Source organism: Cricetulus griseus, chromosome 7 (assembly GCF_003668045.3).
Source record: "Cricetulus griseus strain 17A/GY chromosome 7, alternate assembly CriGri-PICRH-1.0, whole genome shotgun sequence".
In the NCBI taxonomy this organism is placed as follows: domain Eukaryota; kingdom Metazoa; phylum Chordata; class Mammalia; order Rodentia; family Cricetidae; genus Cricetulus; species Cricetulus griseus.
In genome coordinates this window covers 56729263-56748082 of record NC_048600.1, presented here as the reverse complement: position 1 = coordinate 56748082, position 18820 = coordinate 56729263, and the positions used below count along the sequence as shown (strand labels likewise).

General features: G+C 37.9%; 1 protein-coding gene across 3 annotated transcripts in view; it reads left to right on the top strand.

Moving 5' to 3' along the window:
- The first annotated feature begins 16883 nt into the window (after positions 1-16883).
- Gabrg2 (gamma-aminobutyric acid type A receptor subunit gamma2) overlaps positions 16884-18820 on the top strand; it is an 88843-nt gene continuing 86906 nt past the window's right edge. For all 3 annotated transcript variants that reach the window (XM_035447848.1, XM_027425233.2, XM_027425232.2), the window contains exon 1: positions 16884-16987. In XM_035447848.1, the coding sequence (XP_035303739.1) occupies positions 16884-16987 (104 nt within the window). The remainder of the gene's footprint in view (positions 16988-18820) is intronic.

Sequence of the window (18820 nt, the reverse complement as noted above, 5' to 3'; positions counted from 1 at the left end):
AGGCTGTTGAGATCCACTTATTGTCAGTGCTGGGAACCAATCACATAAATGCACTAAAATTTTAAATAGATATGTATATAATATATAAAGTTTACGCTTGTTATTAGACATGCACATTAAAAATTATAATGAAATTCATAATACTAAGATTTTGAAGATCCTCCATGGAAGGCCTCATCCTTCCTGGTGAGCAGAAATGGGATGGGATAGAGGGTTGGTGGGGGGCAAAGGAGGAGGGGAGGGAGAGGGAACTGGGATTGACATATAAAACAAGCTTGTTTCTAATTTAAATGAAAAGATTTACATTAAAAAAGAAATGAAGTAAAATTCAAAAGTTGAGTAACTGCATAACTCCAGTAAACTTTAAAAAAAATATGTGCCAGATATTTAGCATATAATACTCCACTAAATATGGCAGCAAATACCTAACCAAAATGTTTCACAAGTAAGTACCCTTCCAAAAATATGTCTATAGAGGCCCCGTTGTGATTGGCACAGAAACAGCTTATTTGTGATTCTGATAATCTTAAAAGCTACACTGTTTATTACAGGGAAACTGTGCTTTGATCAAAATAGAAACAAAGGCATTTTTAAAACTTCAAGTCAAGGTGTAGCTCAAACCTCAGTGTGAAGTGTAGAGGAGAGTTGGAGGAAGGGAACATGGCTTAGATAGCTAAGATTCTGAAGTAATTCCTTTTAATAGCCTGGAGTCACACTTTAGGACACATTGCTTGACATCAAGATGATCTGTTTTCCAGACCATCTCTCCTACTTATTAGCCATATTATCCTGACAATGCAAATGACTTGATTCTACTCAATATTCCAAGACGTATTTCCAAACAATGAGATCATGTGTGTGAAATAGTTGACCTAGGGCTTAGCGCAAAGCATCCTTTAGTTCTCTGTAGTGTAGGGTCTATACAAGTCCCTCTTACTGACTAGCAGTTTGTTCTAGAAAAGTTAGCTTGAGTAAGCTCCATCAGCTTGTAGCTGAAGAAACAATCTCACAGTAGTAGACAAGGAGTATTTTTGTTGTATGAATATTCAAACCCTTCCTTTTTACAAGTTACAAATGAAAGAACTTCCAAAAATGAGTCATTAAGGCTGCAGTCAATATATGCATGCATAAATACATGATTGTATATATGTATATGTACACACACACACACACACACACACACACACACACATACACACACACACATGTCAATCCTAGTGCTGAGAAAAGACTGAGTTCTCAGGCCACAAAGAGACACCTTTATCAACTCCCAAGCAAGACTCAAGGAAACTCTCGGAAGACAAGGCAGAATGGATGGAAGAGCTGAAGAATGGGGAGGGATATGTAAAATTCTGTTTTGTGGACATAATATGTCTGTTAAACTCATAAATTCATGCCAGCTGTGGTTACCTGAACAATACCTACATAAGATCAAACCAGCTGAAATGGCTCCATAGTTGGAGGATATGATCTCTGGGCCCTAAACTCTTTAACAAGGAGTAACTGGCAGTTGATAACTTCTGGAGAAGGGAATATCATTCATTTTTTGAAAATATGACCAATGGTAGGTTTCCCATATTCCCTCAAATGGCCTCACACCCGCACACACAAGTAGCACCGGAGTCTACCTCCCTTATTAGTTATCGGTGCCTAGTAGTCAATCCTGGAATCATAGGAAACATACAAATTGCATTCGATGAACTGAGAGCATTGGATTTATATATTTAGGGGTGTGTGTGTGTAACAATTAATGAAAAAGAATCTAGGAATTTGAAAGAGACCAAACCCTCCAAAGGTAAGGCAGAAATAATGTAATTACAATTTTATATGAAAATATTTTAAAAAATTGAAAAGAAAAAAACATGACCTTGAGTGGGGAGGTGCTGGAAAGATATTTAGGGTATTAATGTGGGGAAATGGGGGATGCCCAGGATTGTATTTCATTGATTACATGTGTGAAAAAATTAAATAATAAAATAATATATGAACAAATACAATTGAAAAATATAGATCACATTGTACACTACGGTAAACTGTGATGTAACTATTGTATAAGAAGAGACAGAGAGGAGAAAAGCCTCCTGATTTTAATACCATCACACTGTGGGTTCAGGCTTCAGTAGATTTATTTCAAGAGGACACAAGAATTTGAACAGTAACATTACATTCCTTGCCTGCTAAGAGTCATATTTTTTTCTTTTTTTAAATTTAAATTAGAAACAAGCTTGTTTTACATGTCAATCCCAGATTCCTCTCCCTCCCCTTCTCCCTGCCCCCCACCAACCCCCTATCCTATCCTCTTTCTGCTCCCTGAGGGTGAGGCCTTTCACAGGGGATCTTCAAAGTCTGCCATATCATTTGCAACAAGGTCTAGGCCTTCCCCTGTGTGGTGTGTCTAGTGTCCCTGTATGTGGAATGGGCTCTCAAAGCCCATTTGTGTACTAGGGATAAATACTGATCCACTACTAGAGGCCCCATAGATTGTCCAGGCCTCCTAACTGACACCCACATTCAGGGAGTCTGGAACAGTCCATGGTGGTTTCCCAGCTATCAGTCTGGGGTCCATGAGCTCCACCTTGTTCAGGTCAGCTGTTTCTGCAGGTTTCTCCAGCCTGGTCTTGACCCCTTTGCTCATCACTCCTCCCTCTCTGCAACTGGATTCCAGGAGTTCAGCTCAGTGTTTAGCTATGGGTGTCTGCTTCTGTTTCCATCAGCTACTGGATGAAGGCTCTAGGATGGCATATAAGGTAGTCATCAATCTCATTATCAGAGAAGGCATTTAAGGTAGCCTGCCCACTATTGCTTAGATTGTTAGTTAGTGTTATCCTTATAGATCTCTGGACATTTCCCTAGTGCCAGATTTCTCTTTAAACCTATAATGGCTCCCTCTGTTATGATATCTCATTTGCTCTCCTCTTTTCTTACCCCAACTCAATCTTCCGGCTACCTCATGTCCTTCTTTCCCCTCCTCTGCTCCCCTTCTCTTTCTCCTAACTCCCTCACCCCTTCCCTCATGCTCCCAATTTGCTCAAGATATCTTGTCCTTCTTTCTTATTTGTAAAACATACACATTGCTTCCCAATAATCTCATAAGCCTTACCTCATATAGCATCATTTCTAAAATCTAAGGTCAAATATTTTGCTAGAGATGACTTAAATCATACACCATGTGACACAGGTATGATTCACACTGGTACAAAGGTCCTTTCCAGCTAGAAAATTGTTAAAGCAGATAACTTACGAGCTTCCCACATCCTGAGAGCATGCACTATGATTTATCTCTAAAGCCAACACTGTGAACAGGGGAAACAACATCCCTGAATTTGCTAGCACCACTAGAAAATAAAGAATGGAGTATTGAGTGTAGCCTGTAACTATTGCAGAACCTTTCCTTATTATGAGCCCCAACTCAAGAAGAGTATAGTCTTGGATGTCTCAGTAAGTAGAGCAGATTAACACACCAAAAGAGATTCTTGATTGAAAGAGGGGTCAGATGCAGCAACTCTTCCTCCAGATTCCAGAGGATGTTCACATTCATTCATCATTTCACGAGACTTCTTGAAACTTCCCTGGTGTTAAGAGCCCCCCGAAATTCTGGTTTATTTACCCCCCACTTTTTGGCATGCTGCAACCTCACAAATGAGTAGAATAGTTGCAACTCCCTGGTAATTAGATCCAGTCAGTGTAATCTTTTTCATGTAATGGATAGCATAGTGACATGGAGAGAGAGGAGATGAGCTAAATTATGACACAAGGCTGGGAGGCTTGGTGTACCCCTAAGGGCTATAATTATACCTTGAAATTAGACTGTGCATATGATTTCTAAAAATCTCAAACTGTCGGATTTAGGGGGTGATTTCTCCCTCAGGACACACAGAGAATTATTGTTATTTGTCCAGCACAGGATCTGGGAATACAAATCCCTGAGCTCATCCCCTTTCACCACTTTAACATTGACAGTAGGAACCATGGAACCTATTTCCTTACCATTTTTCCTTTTCCCATATTTACAGGGTCCTAGTGAGTCACTCTACCATTTGCCTATTGCAAGTGACCAATTAGAATTGTAATTGTCTGTACTTGTTAATATTACATTAGGATTTTCAGCTTCTTTTGGACTGGTGTTCCCAGTTCTGTGGTAACCATTGCTTCTACAGATTGCAGACTTTTATAGCTGGTGTCAGCGAGAGTGATATTGAAGTATCTTTCCCAATTCTTAATGTGTTTACCTCCAGTAATATGTATTAAAATGAGCTGAGAGAAGGAAGGAGATCTATTCGATTCTGAAATAGTCAAGCCTTAAAAAAACCAAAACATAAAACTTCCAAAAAAATTAGACACAATCTCTCACTTGAGTTTTTACATAAGATGGGGAGACGACAACTGTCATTGATATATTAATTATGTCTTTCTAACATTTAAGCATATTTAGGTTCCTCATACCGACATTTGTATGGACACATATGGACAAGCATACATACTAATGTATTCCACTTATCAGATACACCATATTTTAGTACTAACAAACTTTCAATTTTTTTTGTATTACTTCTTTTTAAAAAAACACAATTTCTTTATTGAATCTTTGGGAATTTCTCATCATGTACCCCAATTCTATTAACCTCCCAGTCCCTGAATATCCTCCTCTCCCCCTGCATCACCACCCCTGGAAAACAAAAATTAAAAAATCAAACCAAATTAAAACAAAACAAGCAAATCTAATCAAACAAATAACAAAATCCCCAAATAGCAAAACAACAAAACTTCTTTACTCTTCCATCTTCCCCACCTGTCCAACACATCTTCATTCTTGCTGGTAGCTCTGGCAGCCACAATGTGTCATACAATATACCCTTTTGTCTAACCATCTTTACTTGCAAATGTTCATTGCATCTGGTTCAAAGCATCCAGTTTGTGGTACACCATCATCACTGGATCCTCACCAAATACCTCTTTGATATCCTGCAACCACCCTGAGTCATGGAGATCCAGGGTCTATCATTCCACAGTACTATTGCTTTCAACAAGCTCCACCAGTTTCTAGCTGGGGTAGATGCTAGACAGGGTCAAACCCAGGCCTGTCTGTAGGCCCAGGTAGTAGTTGTGCTGGTCAGTCCAGGCCACTTGGGCCACACCCCCTCAGACAAGGAGGGGAGGAGAGAAACCAGCTTCCTATGCCCATGCCATCAGGGTCAGCTCTCCCCCACCTTTGGTGAGGGGCTGGGCACAGCTCTCCCATGAGGGTCAAGGCCAGCTCTCTTGCTACAACATCCAAGGAGGGACAAGGCCAGTTATCCCATGGCCAGAGAAGCACAGAGCTGGTGCAGCATGACCCTCTAATTCCTTCATGCATGGTGTCCATGTCTCTGTGAGGCCACATGGGCCACAGACATCAAAACACACTCCAGCTGCAGCAGAACCATGGACCTAGACATGGTCTTCAGCATCAGGAAGCAGCTTGATCCTGGACAATATCCTGGATCTGGGTAGAAGCACAGGCTACTCAAATCAGCATAGCTCTATTGGTGGCATGGCTTGCAGATACCAACAAGGCCAGAGGTTGCAGCCCTGACCCCAGGCTTCAGTGTAACCTTTGGTGGCAACACCGATGCTTGCTGTGATATGACCATATTGATACTGCTTCTTTTTCCCCTTTATTTTTAATTTAAATTAGTAACAAGCTTGTTTTACATATCAATCCCAGTTCCCTCTCCCTCCCTGCCCTCCAGCAAACCCCATATCCCATTCCCTTTCTGTTCCCCAGAGATGGCGAGACCTTCGATGGGGGATCTTCAAATTCTGTCATATCATTCCTTACTTCTTAAAAGTTGAGGAGACTAAATGTTTTTCGTTCATATAAAGTCATTTGCTCCAGTGTTAATGTATGCATCTTTTCTGTGTACATTTGGATAGGAATGGGGCGGCATGCGGATGGCAGATAGGTAGATACAGAAAATTCAATTTTATTTGCTAAGGTTTGAAGGAAACCTAGTAGAGGAAAGTTTTAACTTATTAGGGGAGTTAGGCCCCAGTCCACACTGGGAGCATAGGATTATGGAAAAGTGGTAATAGCTGTTGGATATTAACATGTTGATAGTGTGGTCTCCAGCAAGAAATTTAATATTTAGAGATGGGAAATTGTTTAAGATGTTGAAGAGATGGAAGAGAACAGTCTGTTACTGGAGTGGTTACTTAGCAAGTAAACTATGTTACAGCTCATCTATGTTATAGTTTACTTAAGAACAGTGATATATATTTAATAATTTGTATTTCTGTCATGGTAAAATGGCTCTGAAATTGGCATGTAAGGTAAATTATAGGAGTGTTTGAACTGTCCTTGACAATGCCAAAATTTATGTCAGGTTTTCATTTACATTTGGGTTCTGTGAGAATAAAACTATAATAACACTAATGTTAGAAGTAATTAGGCTTAAATGAACATTATTGTCAATTTATAAAGATGGTAGGTATGAGAAGGGGCTGACTTATTACCCATTGGTTGTACTTTGCAATTCTGAATTTTCACCAAAATAATCTATCTTAGATTATAAAGGTTCTTTCCTGATATGTATGTATGTATGTATGTATGTATGTATGTATGTATGTATGTGTTTTCTCCTCAGAGCTCTGAATATAATTTATATATTCTGCAACTACAAAAATCAAATTAAAAGTTTTAAAGGTTATATGCTTACATTTAGATTCAAATGTGTAATATAAACATGTATACATAACAAACAAATTGCATGAGGTTTATGTAAATATGCCATTAGAACAATACAACAGGGAGCCTTTATTGCTGTCAAAGGGCTAGTTATCTGATCCACATGGTCATTAGTAATTGATTGAGATGCTTTTGCTTTGCTTGTAATGGATTACAAGCTAGCTGCCAGTATTGCTTATATTTTGTAGATGGTGAAATATAAGGCTTAAGAAAGGTAAATTATAGACATTAAAGCATTCCCTACACCTGCTTCTGTTCCAAAATGAAGACTTGATCACATAGTTCCTAAAGTAAATTTTTGGTGTGAAATTATATTCAATATTTTTTCAATGAATTCTCAATTATACATTGACTCATTGAAATTTGGGCAAGGCATCAAAATTCTTAAATCATTTAATTCAATGGGCAAATTCTAGAAATTTCACAAGCTGTTCTTTGTCATTATAATCAATATTAATATCTCAAAATCAGTCATAAAAATTGTTAAGTAGGTCAACAAATATTTCATCTTAAATTATTTTGCTTAAAATGGACAAAAAGAAATTTGATAATTGAGCAGCGTAATACTAACCATGTCAGGATATGAGAGGAAGAATATACTTTACACATATCTGTGTTTCCCAGTATCTATTTGGCAGTGTGTCACTGTGCTGATCACCTGTTGAATCAATAAATAAATGACTTGGCAAAATGAGTTTAAAGTACATTGTTTCATTCAACTGTCTGGAGAATTAATTTCAAAAGTAATTTTTGAGTTTATTTGAATGCAAAGTGTCAACTTTATCACCTGGTGAAGTTGGATAATTCTGTAAATCTAATTACTAATCTCAAAGGAATATTTATGAAATTGCCCTTGATTGCTTTAATAAAAATTTGGACTCAAATATGATATACAAGATCACTTGGATCTCATGTGTTCCTGTGATGGCTAATCTTCATTTTCAGTTTGACTGGAATTGTGATCTCCTAGGGGACACACTTTCACATATGTCTTCAAGGGAGTTTTGCAGGGAATTTTAATAAGAATTCAAGACCCACTCTGAATATGGGCTGCCCATTGTGGGCTGAGGCCTCAGAGTAAGAGAAAGGGGAAAGAGAAAAAGGAAATAAAGGGAAAACCACCTTTCATCTTAACTGTGGATCCGATGTTACTGGCAATCTCATAGCCCTATCACCCTGCCTTCTCTACCACGAAGGACTGTATTTTTCTTAACTTCAACCTAAAATAAATGTTTCCTGGGCCCAGAGAGATTATCCAGGAGTTAAGAACAAATGCTGTGCTAGCAGAGGACCTGAGTTTTTTTTCCCAGAACCTAAGTGGTGCCTAACAGTCATCTGTTACTACAGTCCCAGAGGAAGAGACTCCTAGTGGCCACAAGCACACCAATACACATGGTGTATACGAATCCATGGAGGCACACATACATACACATAAAATGAAAAAAAAAAAGAACAATGAAAATCAAAACCTAACACTTGCCCCTTTCATCTCTGTTTGCCAGTTATTTCTATAGAGCGAGGAGAAAGTACACCGGACAGTCATCTTATGTAACAACATGTACATTGTATAATCTCTTACATTATATTTTCAACCTAAAGTTCTTCAATGTGCAAGTACTATAGGAAAACTAAGGAATGGGACATAACATAAATAGTAGGATTTGTATGTAAATACTCAGGGTATTTTTATTTCACAGTCTAAATAATGCTATTCATAATTTCTACTAAAATGAAAAAGTATGGCCAAGCTGTGGAAAAATCAAAAACACAAGCAATTACACAACTATGGAGAGAAAATCATTTGCGTTTCAAATAATAGAAATTTTAAGATGGAACTAGAAATGTAGCTTCAATGATAGATCACTTACTAAATAAAGTCTAGGCACTGGGCTCACTCATGAGCATAAGAAACCATAATTCTTAATGTGGAGACTTAACTGAATTCATTAGTCAGGGAAGCAAATGTGTTTAAGATGGAATCTGCAAAATAAGTAGGAAATAAATAGCGAAGAAAAGCACATTATTATGCAGAGACAACAACACGTGTGAAAGCTCAGAGGCTGAGAAATAAAAATGTTCTCTACATCTTGTGAAACAACACTGTGATTTGAGTATAGTTTTGAAAGTAACCCAAGGAGAAGGTAGTGAGGTGGGTGAGGTTAGACCACCCTGGCTTGCTTCTCTTCCCAGATCTCACAGTATTGTCTATTACATGCAATGGAACAAACCCTTTCTCAGCCTCTAACCTACAAATGGGAACATGCACAGCCTACAGCTTCTATGTTTTGAATTAATTTGCTCGTTTTCTTGTTTCTGAATTTGTATGCTCCAATCATTACTTTGAAGCTTTTCATCTTCTAAGTACTTATTGCTATAAAATTTCCTCTAGAAACTGTTTTAACTCCACAACATGAATATTGATATACTTTATTTTCATTTCATTTTGTGAGAAATGTATCTGACTTTCCCTTTGAACAGTGTTATCCAGAAGGACCTTTGATTATCCAGGTCAATTATTTTTTGGATTTTTTTAAATTTACAATAGATTTCTCATCAAATTCTGATATGCATATTTTAAAGTTACTGATTCTTATTTTGTGAATAGCTTAAAGAAATGCATGGCTGGGCGTTGGTGGTGCACGCCTTTAATCCCAATCCCAGCACTTGGGAGGCAGAGGCAGGAGGATCTCTGTGAGTTAAAGGCCAGCCTGGTCTCCAGAGAGAGTGCCAGGATAGGCTCCAAAGCTACACAGAGAAACCCTGTCTCAAAACACCAATAAATAAGTAAATAAATAAATAAATAAATAAATAAATAAATAAATAATGCATGGTTTACACTCAATTCTGCAGTTAGAGTGTGATCTAGAAAAGTCACTGTATGTGTTTGTGTGTATATGTGTGTGTGTTTGTATTTCTATGCCTTCTTCTCCATCAGGGTTTGTGTCATTCACTTTGTAGCCTTGTTTTCAGTTGTATAAATTTATGATTTTTATGTCTTCCTGGTTATTTGATTATTTTAACATTATAAAGATGAACTTCTGTCTCTCAGTGTCTTAGTCTGTCTCTTACTGTTCTATTGCTGTGAAGAAACACTATAACCACGTTAACTCTTAGAAAGCATTTTAACTGTAAAAACATAGTTTTTACATTTGCTAGAGTTATAGAGGGTCAGGTCATGATCATCATGGGGCAGCAGACAGAAACACATGGCACTGGAGCAGTAGCTGAAATTTTACATCCTGACCCACAGAGGAGAAAGGGAGGGAGGGAGGGAGGAAGGATCTGGCATGGGCTTTTGAAACCTCAGAATTCACCCTCTCTTACACATTTCTTCCCACAAAGGCACACATATTTTTAAAAAAGGCCACATTTCCTAATCAACAAACAGTCCTCTTTGGTGACAAAGCATTCAAATATATGAGCCTATGGGAGCCATTCTCACTCAAGCCACCATACTCATGATGCTTCTAAATTCTCAGATATTTTCATGCAGCTATTTTATGTATGTTTTTTGCATTATATTCCTCTTATATTCAGTATTTTCATTTAAATATCATTAATTTTTGGGCATATGGGTGATTTGCCTCCATATGCACTACATGACTGCCTGGAGCCTGTGAAGACCAGAAAAGGGTGGGAGTTCCACTGGTACTGGAGTTATATATGGTTATGAGCTACCATGTAGGTACTGGGAATCTCTGGAAGAACAAATGGTGCTCTTTGACACTGAGCCATCTGTTAAACGTTGCATTCACTCTCTTCTGGTTGCTTTGCCTTTATTCAATTATTTTTATAATTAGAATTTTATTTAATGACACTTAGACATATCTTTCTATATATCTTTTGCTGTGGTGATTAAGGATAAGAATTTTTATCTCTGTCTTGTCAAAGAATATTGACAGATATGCCATTGTCTCTTCAAACTATATGGAGGAAATGTGTCACACTGTATTTTGATGTAACTCAGTGTCTGGATACTGTTGCATATATATATATATATATATATATATATATATATATACAATATATATATATATATATATATATATATATATTATGAATGTCTTTTATAAACTCTGAAATATACTGTAATTTTTGTTAGCATTACATGGTTGGAATATTTTAAATTGTATAAATTATAATAACATTTATTATATTTTCTGTTATATTGTTTCTAGAGTTTCTCTTTATGGAACCATGTTTCTACCTTTCACTTCTCTCAGCATAAGGTCTTTAGCATTAGTTTTAGTTCACTTATATAGGTCACAAGGTCTCCCAGGCTTCACTTATCTATAAATGTTTTTATTTTTCTTTAATATATGTAATGTTTGACAACTTGTACGTGTATATCCCATTTTAGTCATTTAAACATGTCATTACTGTCTCTTGCCAGCAGTTCTTTAAAAATCCTTTATTTTTGAGCATGGCATACCTGTATATGATGGAATATAATCATCTCTAGGTTTATTTCCACACTCCAAATCCCCTTATTCCCCCCCAAAGCATCCCCCAATTTATGACTTTTTATTTTGTGGTGATGGACATGGTCTCGTTAGTTGCATTCTGTGTGCTTGACATCACTTACTGAAGTGCTCTGGACATTGCATAGTTGCTGGGGGAGAAGGATTATTCTGTTTTGAGTTTGTAGTTACTGGTAGGTTTCCAACAGTCCAGTGGAGAACAACAGTCATTTTTGAAATGTCATCCATGGGCTAGCTTTCTATATTTTATTTTGTATATGTGACTATGATGATATCTGATACAATTTTCATTGTGTTTATACTGCTTAGAATGACTGTTTTTTGTGAATCCATTTGTTAATAGTCCTGACTAACTTGGGGAATTTGCAGCCACTATTGCCTTCAAGATGTGTCTGCTTAATTTCCTCTACTCCATCCACAGCATTTCTTAGGAAGCTTGGTGTTCACTCACCATTCCCAGGTACTTATGCTCTTGTTTATAGTATTTCCTTCTAGTGTTTATATAAAGCACATTTTTCTCTGATCCTGTTTTATCCTCCTTAATGTTTCTCGATCACTTCCTTTGCTATCCCCTCTTCCTCTGTTGTCTGTCTGCTACTATGTGTATTTTTCTTTGTGGACACTGGGTAGTTAATTCCAGATATTCTTTTTTATCTTTTGAAGCATTCTCCCTTTTCTGCTGAGAATATATGTCATTCATTCATTTGTCTAAACATAACATAATCATTATGACCACACTTTTCATTAAGTCCTTGAATTACTTTTTATGGTTGACTGAATGCTACTATCTGCTATTTGCAATATTTAGGACATCTAATGTTTATCTGCCTCAACAAACTGTAATTACATTTTCTATGGCTTAATGTTCTGTACTTTGTACAGCTTATGATCTTACCATGTGTCGGGTATCTTACATAATGTCTGAAAAAGTTTCTGGTATGTTACGTTTCTCTGAAGAATGATGATTTTTGATGTAATGAGCATTAATTTATTCACCAGTCACCATAATCTAGTGGAAAATACACACTGTATTATTTGAAATGGGTCAGTTTTGTCATTACCCTTACGACAAATCAGAATGTCATTAGAACATGGATAGGTCATGGTCCTGGAAGGTGGAATGAACTGTGAGGTGCTTCATTTGGTGGCATTCAGTTGCCGTATTTCGTGGCAGAGAATGGCAGCTGAAATTGATGCTGCATTTTCAATCTTTCAGTTTTGTATTCTCTGTGCTCTTTTATGCCCTTAACCTCTTCTCACACAGAAGCAAATATTTAAGAGGATTTTACTTTGATATGTGAAATATTAACTTTTTGTTATCATATTTGAATTTCCTCCTCCATTTGTGCCTTCATGGGAGTCCTCTGATACCTACCAGTAAGATTTTATTGTTTCTAGCCATCTTCAACTTCTGGGGCAATTTTCCTCAGTGTGGGACTACAAACAAGGAAATCCTGGGAAAATAGAGAACAGGTGGTAAGTTTTTAAGTTTGCCAGGGAAAAGCCAAAATCTTAGGCCGAATTCAATTCTGCTTGCATTATACTTTAATTTCTTTATACTTTCAAACCATTTTAGACATTTTTCTAATACTTAACGTAGTTGTACGTTTGATATTCCCCAAATAGTTACAAATATTATCCAAAGAATGACCATCTACAAAGTTCCTGCCAGAACTAAAATTTAGTGATATATTTTAACTTTTCTTGAGGTACTATACAACCAACCTTTTAATTTTGAAATTTACTTACTCATTTAATTATTATCTCTCATGCTCACTCCCCCATCTGTATATGTGTGTATGCATGTGTATATGTGTATGTGCATAAGTTCACACATGTGGTCATCAAAAGACAGCTTTCTGGAAAGAATAACTTTCAAGAGTCAATTCTTCTCCTCCACCTTATTGATTCTGTCTTTCTGGATATTCCTGTCCTTACACAGCTTGCTCCAGGCTATCTGTTCCCACAAGTGTAGCATGAATAATAAAATAAAAACCCAGAGACAGATATTGTGGTTCAAGTTAAAGATCAGAGAAACAAAGCAGCCATCTAGTAGCTTTTACCTCTACTAAGGCTTAAATGGACATCCTGTCTTCCCTGTGTCAAGAAACTGAATCTCACCTGAGACCCTTTGTATCTTCCCTATATACTTTTCTAGTTCTGGGATTAAAGGCATCAGCTCTGTTACTCTTTTATACTGATTCATTCTCATGGAGCCCTGGGTAGACTTGAACTCACAAATACCCATCTGCCTCTGTCTCCTGAGTCCTGGGATTAAAGGTGTGTGCCACCACTGCCCAGCTCCTATGGCTGTGACTTGCTTTGCTTTCTGATCCTTCAGGTAAGCTTTATTAAATAATGAATACTATATTACCATACACAAGTGTCTGAATAATTCGTTTGTCTCTGTGTCTTATTTCATGTTAGAAATGCCTGGAATACAAAAGGATACCATTTCATCTGGCTTTTGAATTGGGATTCCAAGGATCTGTCTCAGATCATCAGGCTTGTACCACTGGCACTTTTTTCTTACAGATATATCCCACTTGACCACAATATTGAATCTCATAATTTGCTTCTTGAGATAGTGACTAAAGCAGTAAAACTATGATCGCTGTTTCAAATTAAAAATAAAATTGAGCTATGGTATGGTGGCACATGTCTTTAATCCCAGCACTTGGGAGTCAGTGTCAGTCAGATTTCTTTGACTTTAAGGCCAGTCTGGTTTACAAAGTGAATTCTAGGACAAACTGTCCTAGAGAAACTCTATCATGAAAAACTAAAAAAATAAAAATAAAACTGAAAATGTAATGCAAACAGTAATTAAAGCATCCACAATCATTAAATACTCTCCAATAATTGAAATTCCTTGTGGGAGAGAAGACATAAAGTGGTAGTTTCCTTCATTCTTTATATATTTTTCAAATTTTGATCTACATGTATGTATACATACATATATACATAATTTACAATAAAATGAGTTTAATTTTATTAGATAATGGCTATAAACTGAATATTATAGGTAAGATGATTACAAAATAAATTATTAAATAATGTGTTTTTTAAGTATTAAAGAATAAAATATGTGTCTTGGAATATTACTTTAACTATGTAAAGATGTGTTACATTTGTTTATGTTGCATTTGCTTAACTGTGTAAAGATGTGTTATGTTTATATCACCTTGTCTATCTAAAGCATCGGATTAGTCTAAAAAAAAAAAAACAGCTGGATGGCCAATAGCTAGGTAGTAGAGGGATAGATGGAGGTGGTACTGACAGGCAGAGAGAATAAGTAGTAAGAGGAATCTAGGCTTGAGAAAGAATGAGGGGAAAAGAGAGAGAGACGCCTGGTGCCAGCCAACCAGGCAGCTGCCAGACAGCTAGACAGGGAAGAAGCAAGAAAAGTTAGAACATACAGAATGAAAGGAAGGTTAAAAGCCCCGAGGCAAAATGTATATGAAGTAAAACATGTTAAACTAAGATATAAGGGCTAGTGGGGCACATGCCTTTAGTCCCAGCACTTGGGAGGCAGAGGCAAGGAGATCTCTGTGTGTTTGAAGCCAGCCTGGGCTTCAAAGAGAGTTCCAGGACAATCTCCAAAACCTACAGAAAAACCCTGTCTCAAAAAAAGAGCTAGTGGGATAAGCATAAGATAAAGCTGAGCATTCATGAATATTCATAACTAACAATAATAGTCACTTCAATGGGCACAATTTCTAATATTTTAATGATCTGTACCCAGCCTGTCAGTTTCTTTTATGTCATTTGCTTGGGGTTTTTTTTGGGGGGGGGGCAGTAGGCATTTAAAAATATATTTGTAGGCCCTATTCTACAAAACTATGATCAGATTAGATATAGTCACTAACAACATGTAATTATAGAGTGCCTAGGCTCTGAATAAATTAAAATTATAGCTGTGAGTTGGAACCCTGGTCTTCCTGTTATATTTGGGAATGTGGACCATTTTAGTAAAAAAAAAAAAAAAAAAAAAAAGAAAGGTACTTAAATTTACTCTGTCCTCATTGAAATCACAGTGGAAAGAAATCTATTGACCTCATGTGAATGCTGTTATTGTTTTAATTGGATTTTGTTCACATGTCATGAAATAATGATGGTTAAGGCTAGTGTCATGCAGATTTCCATGATGTGTCTTCCACAAAGCATCTCTTGGACGTAAGCAGAAGCCATCATTAATTTTTTTCCTGCTTTTCTAGGGTATAATTTTGAGGATAATGATGGAACTTGGTTCCTATGTGTTCAATTCCCATCCCCTGAACTACTTGCTCATATGACATTTGTACAGGGTGATCTTTATCAGAATAGGGTTTGGTTTAGAGATGGCTCACTGACACTTTTCATGAAGAGTCAGGGCAATTGTTTTACCAGTACTTTTTAATGAACACTGAGCTGCTGCCACTTTCTTCCCCAGGATATGAGAGTAGGGACTTCCTGTGTGGTTCATTACCTAGGTTGGAATAAGAGAGTTCCAATGTCCTTGTTGCTCATTGGGTCAAGAAAGGAACAAGTTAATACAGGATTTCTTCCAAGCCACCTAAAAAACAAAATTAGGGAAACAAAGGTCAGAGCACACAGAAGAAATGGAAGTGTCTCTGCATTGCTAAATTGCAAACTGTTTTTGCCCACAGGTACATACAGGCATAGGCAAATCAGGGCCCTATTTTGTGATCCTTACTCGATTGGCTATCTCCCATGCAGTTCTGTTGGTCAGCATTCCAACAGATGGATGACAGACAAGGGAGGAGTAAGGTCCTGAGAAGCACAGGACTTTCCCCATGCTTCATCCTATCAGTGTTTCCTGCTTCATTCAATTTAAATTTACCAAACCTTTCTCTCTGAAGGATAGTTCACTAGGCACAGCTATTCCTACTCTGTTCTCACTGCTTGCTGCCCCTCTCCCAACAATACCATCAACATTTAAGATTCGGTGATTTTAAGATAAGGATTGTTCTCAAATCTGGCAAAGCAAACCCTCTCTCTAGCGATTCTGTTTCTGGACATACTGAAACATCTCTTTTTTTTTACCCCCTGTGAATGGAAATCTTAGCATGTTGGTAAGGAAAGGGTTAAAAAGTGCTGGCAAGAAATCAAGCATGTGTTAATTCTCGCTGCAGCCTTATATCTCTCCCACTTTGACCCCACAGTTAATCTGCACGAGTTGATCACACAGAGCCTCTAGTGATTTCCTTTTCTGTTTCTTTTAAACAAACATACTGCAGAAACCACACCAACAGAGCACAGCCCCGTCTAAAAAGAAAGAAAAAAATGAAAAGAGAGCAAACACATAAACAAACCCCAAAGGACAGACCCCTGGGAGTTCATGTGAGCGCACAGGGCATGAATGTGAGCGCCTCTCTGATTCTCTCATTTGCTTCCGTGTGCATCTCTGGGTGTACCATCCCCCGCCTCAATTATATTATCCTCCCAGACTTGGAAGCTGCTGCCTGAGCTGACGCTTTGATGGTATCTGCGAGCGTTTGTACTGATCTTTATTTCTGCCCCCTGAATATTAATTTTCGAAGCTGGTAGCAATACATCTTCAGAGTGACGGGACCTACTAGAGGCAGGTGGGGGGAGCCAGCATCAAATCATCAGCATAATAATAATACAAAGGGGAGGGATTCTTCTGCAACCCAGAGGCGAGAGGAAAAAAAAAAGCGATGAGTTCGCCAAATACATGGAGCATTGGAAGCACAGTCTACTCTGCTGTATTTTCACAGAAAATGACGCTGTGGATTCTGCTTCTGCTATCGCTCTACCCGGGGTAAGATGGGCCGTTTTCAGCGTCGTTTGGCTCTAGAGAGATGTGGGGGAGAGATAGGGTTGTGCAAGCAGGGAGACCACCAGAATTGACACACTCTTTTGGGATTTAGGCTTTATAATTTAGGGAAGAGTGAATATATGGGGAGGGAGAGAGACGGATGAGAAAGGAAGGACATATTGGTTTATTTGTTAATGAACTAGGTTTTATTTGTTTGTGTTTTGTTTCAGAGCGCTAAAGCTCACCTCATAGACTCTGTGTTCTGGGAATAGCATTTGAATTTGCTGCAATCTGATATGAAGTGGGCTGTGCTCGCACACGCCGGCATTTGAGGCCATATTGAAGGCATTTGGGTGGGGGTCTGGAAGAGAAAATTACAAACTGGGTCCTGGCGAACACCAGCGTGGTCTGTGTGGAGGAGTATTGGGGGCGGGGGCAGAACTGTTTCTATTCTACACTACAATCTTCTTTGGTCCTGCACCTGAGCATTCAGTCAGCCAGGTTTTCTATCCAGCCCCATTGACCCGGCAGCTGATTCCCAGATGGGAAAACACGATTCAGCACCAAGGACAGCGGTCCAGCTGAGGGCCCTGTGGAAACAGGCTTGTCAAACCTCATACAGTATTCCTAAATCTACAAAAGACATCAATGTAGTCAGAAGGCCAGTGGGCCAAGGCTCAGCTCAGGAGCCTGGGGACCTCACACTGGTTATTACTACTCTCACCATCAGATGGGAGAGGGGCTACTGCACATAAGGTAGTGAATATAGTTCAATGAATGTTTAGGGAATATATCTGGAACAGAGCTGGACTGGCTGCAGTCTTGAAAACATGCTCAACCAAGTGAATGCAATGCCAAAATCGTGAAGTATGCATGAGTGCTTTACAGTCTTCCTGTACAAGTAAAGGGGGAGGGGGGCCTGTAAAATTCCTGAGCATGAGTGTTCCCTGAAATGTGTTTCATCTAGATCATCTAGAACTCCTTTGAACTAAGCCCACGAGAGTATAATCCCTTTACCCAGCACAGTGCTCCATGCTTCTAACCATGGAAGTAGTTCTTACCACATTATAGTTTCCAACCAGAACCAATGGAAAGCTAGAAGTTCACTCTTTCCAAAACATGCCATTCTGTATTTCTACTTTGAAATAATGCATTGTAAGAACTACTTCTATGGTTGTGCCATTCTCCCATCCCCAATAAAGACATAAATCTATGAAAGATATCAAGACACTGCTCCAAAGTTTTCTTGGAAGTTGATGTAGGAATTGTGATAGAGATAAGCTGAAGGGGTTGAGAGTTTACCTACTTTTCAGTTTGGTTGCAGATATGTATACATATCTCTGATCTTCTTTCTCTAGCATTGGGGATGGAACATGTCAATTTTGGACATAGAAGAGATATAAGCAAAACAAAGGTCACAAATCCAACTTTATAGATTTAGGCAGACAGTATGTACGTAGCTCATACCCACTCCTCACTCCCCTTGTGTTTTTTCATTACAATAAACATTGAGTATAGATAATTTCATTAAAAACCACAAGCTAAAGAAGTGTCCCAGAAGAGGAAAGGAACACCTACTGAAAATACTATCATATATCACATATCAGAGTAGAACCATTAAAATATTTTTCTAATCAAAAATCATCACACACTTGTCTATTACAGATTTTCTGTAAGTTTGTAAACTTTGTTCTCAGAACAAGAGTACTCATAAATAGGGCATTTCTTCCTATATTTCTGTAAACCATGAAACCTGTGGACTAAAATCTAGACCAGACATGGGAGAATATCTCTTACAATATTTTTCCCATTAATTTTAGTGAACAGTTTCTAACT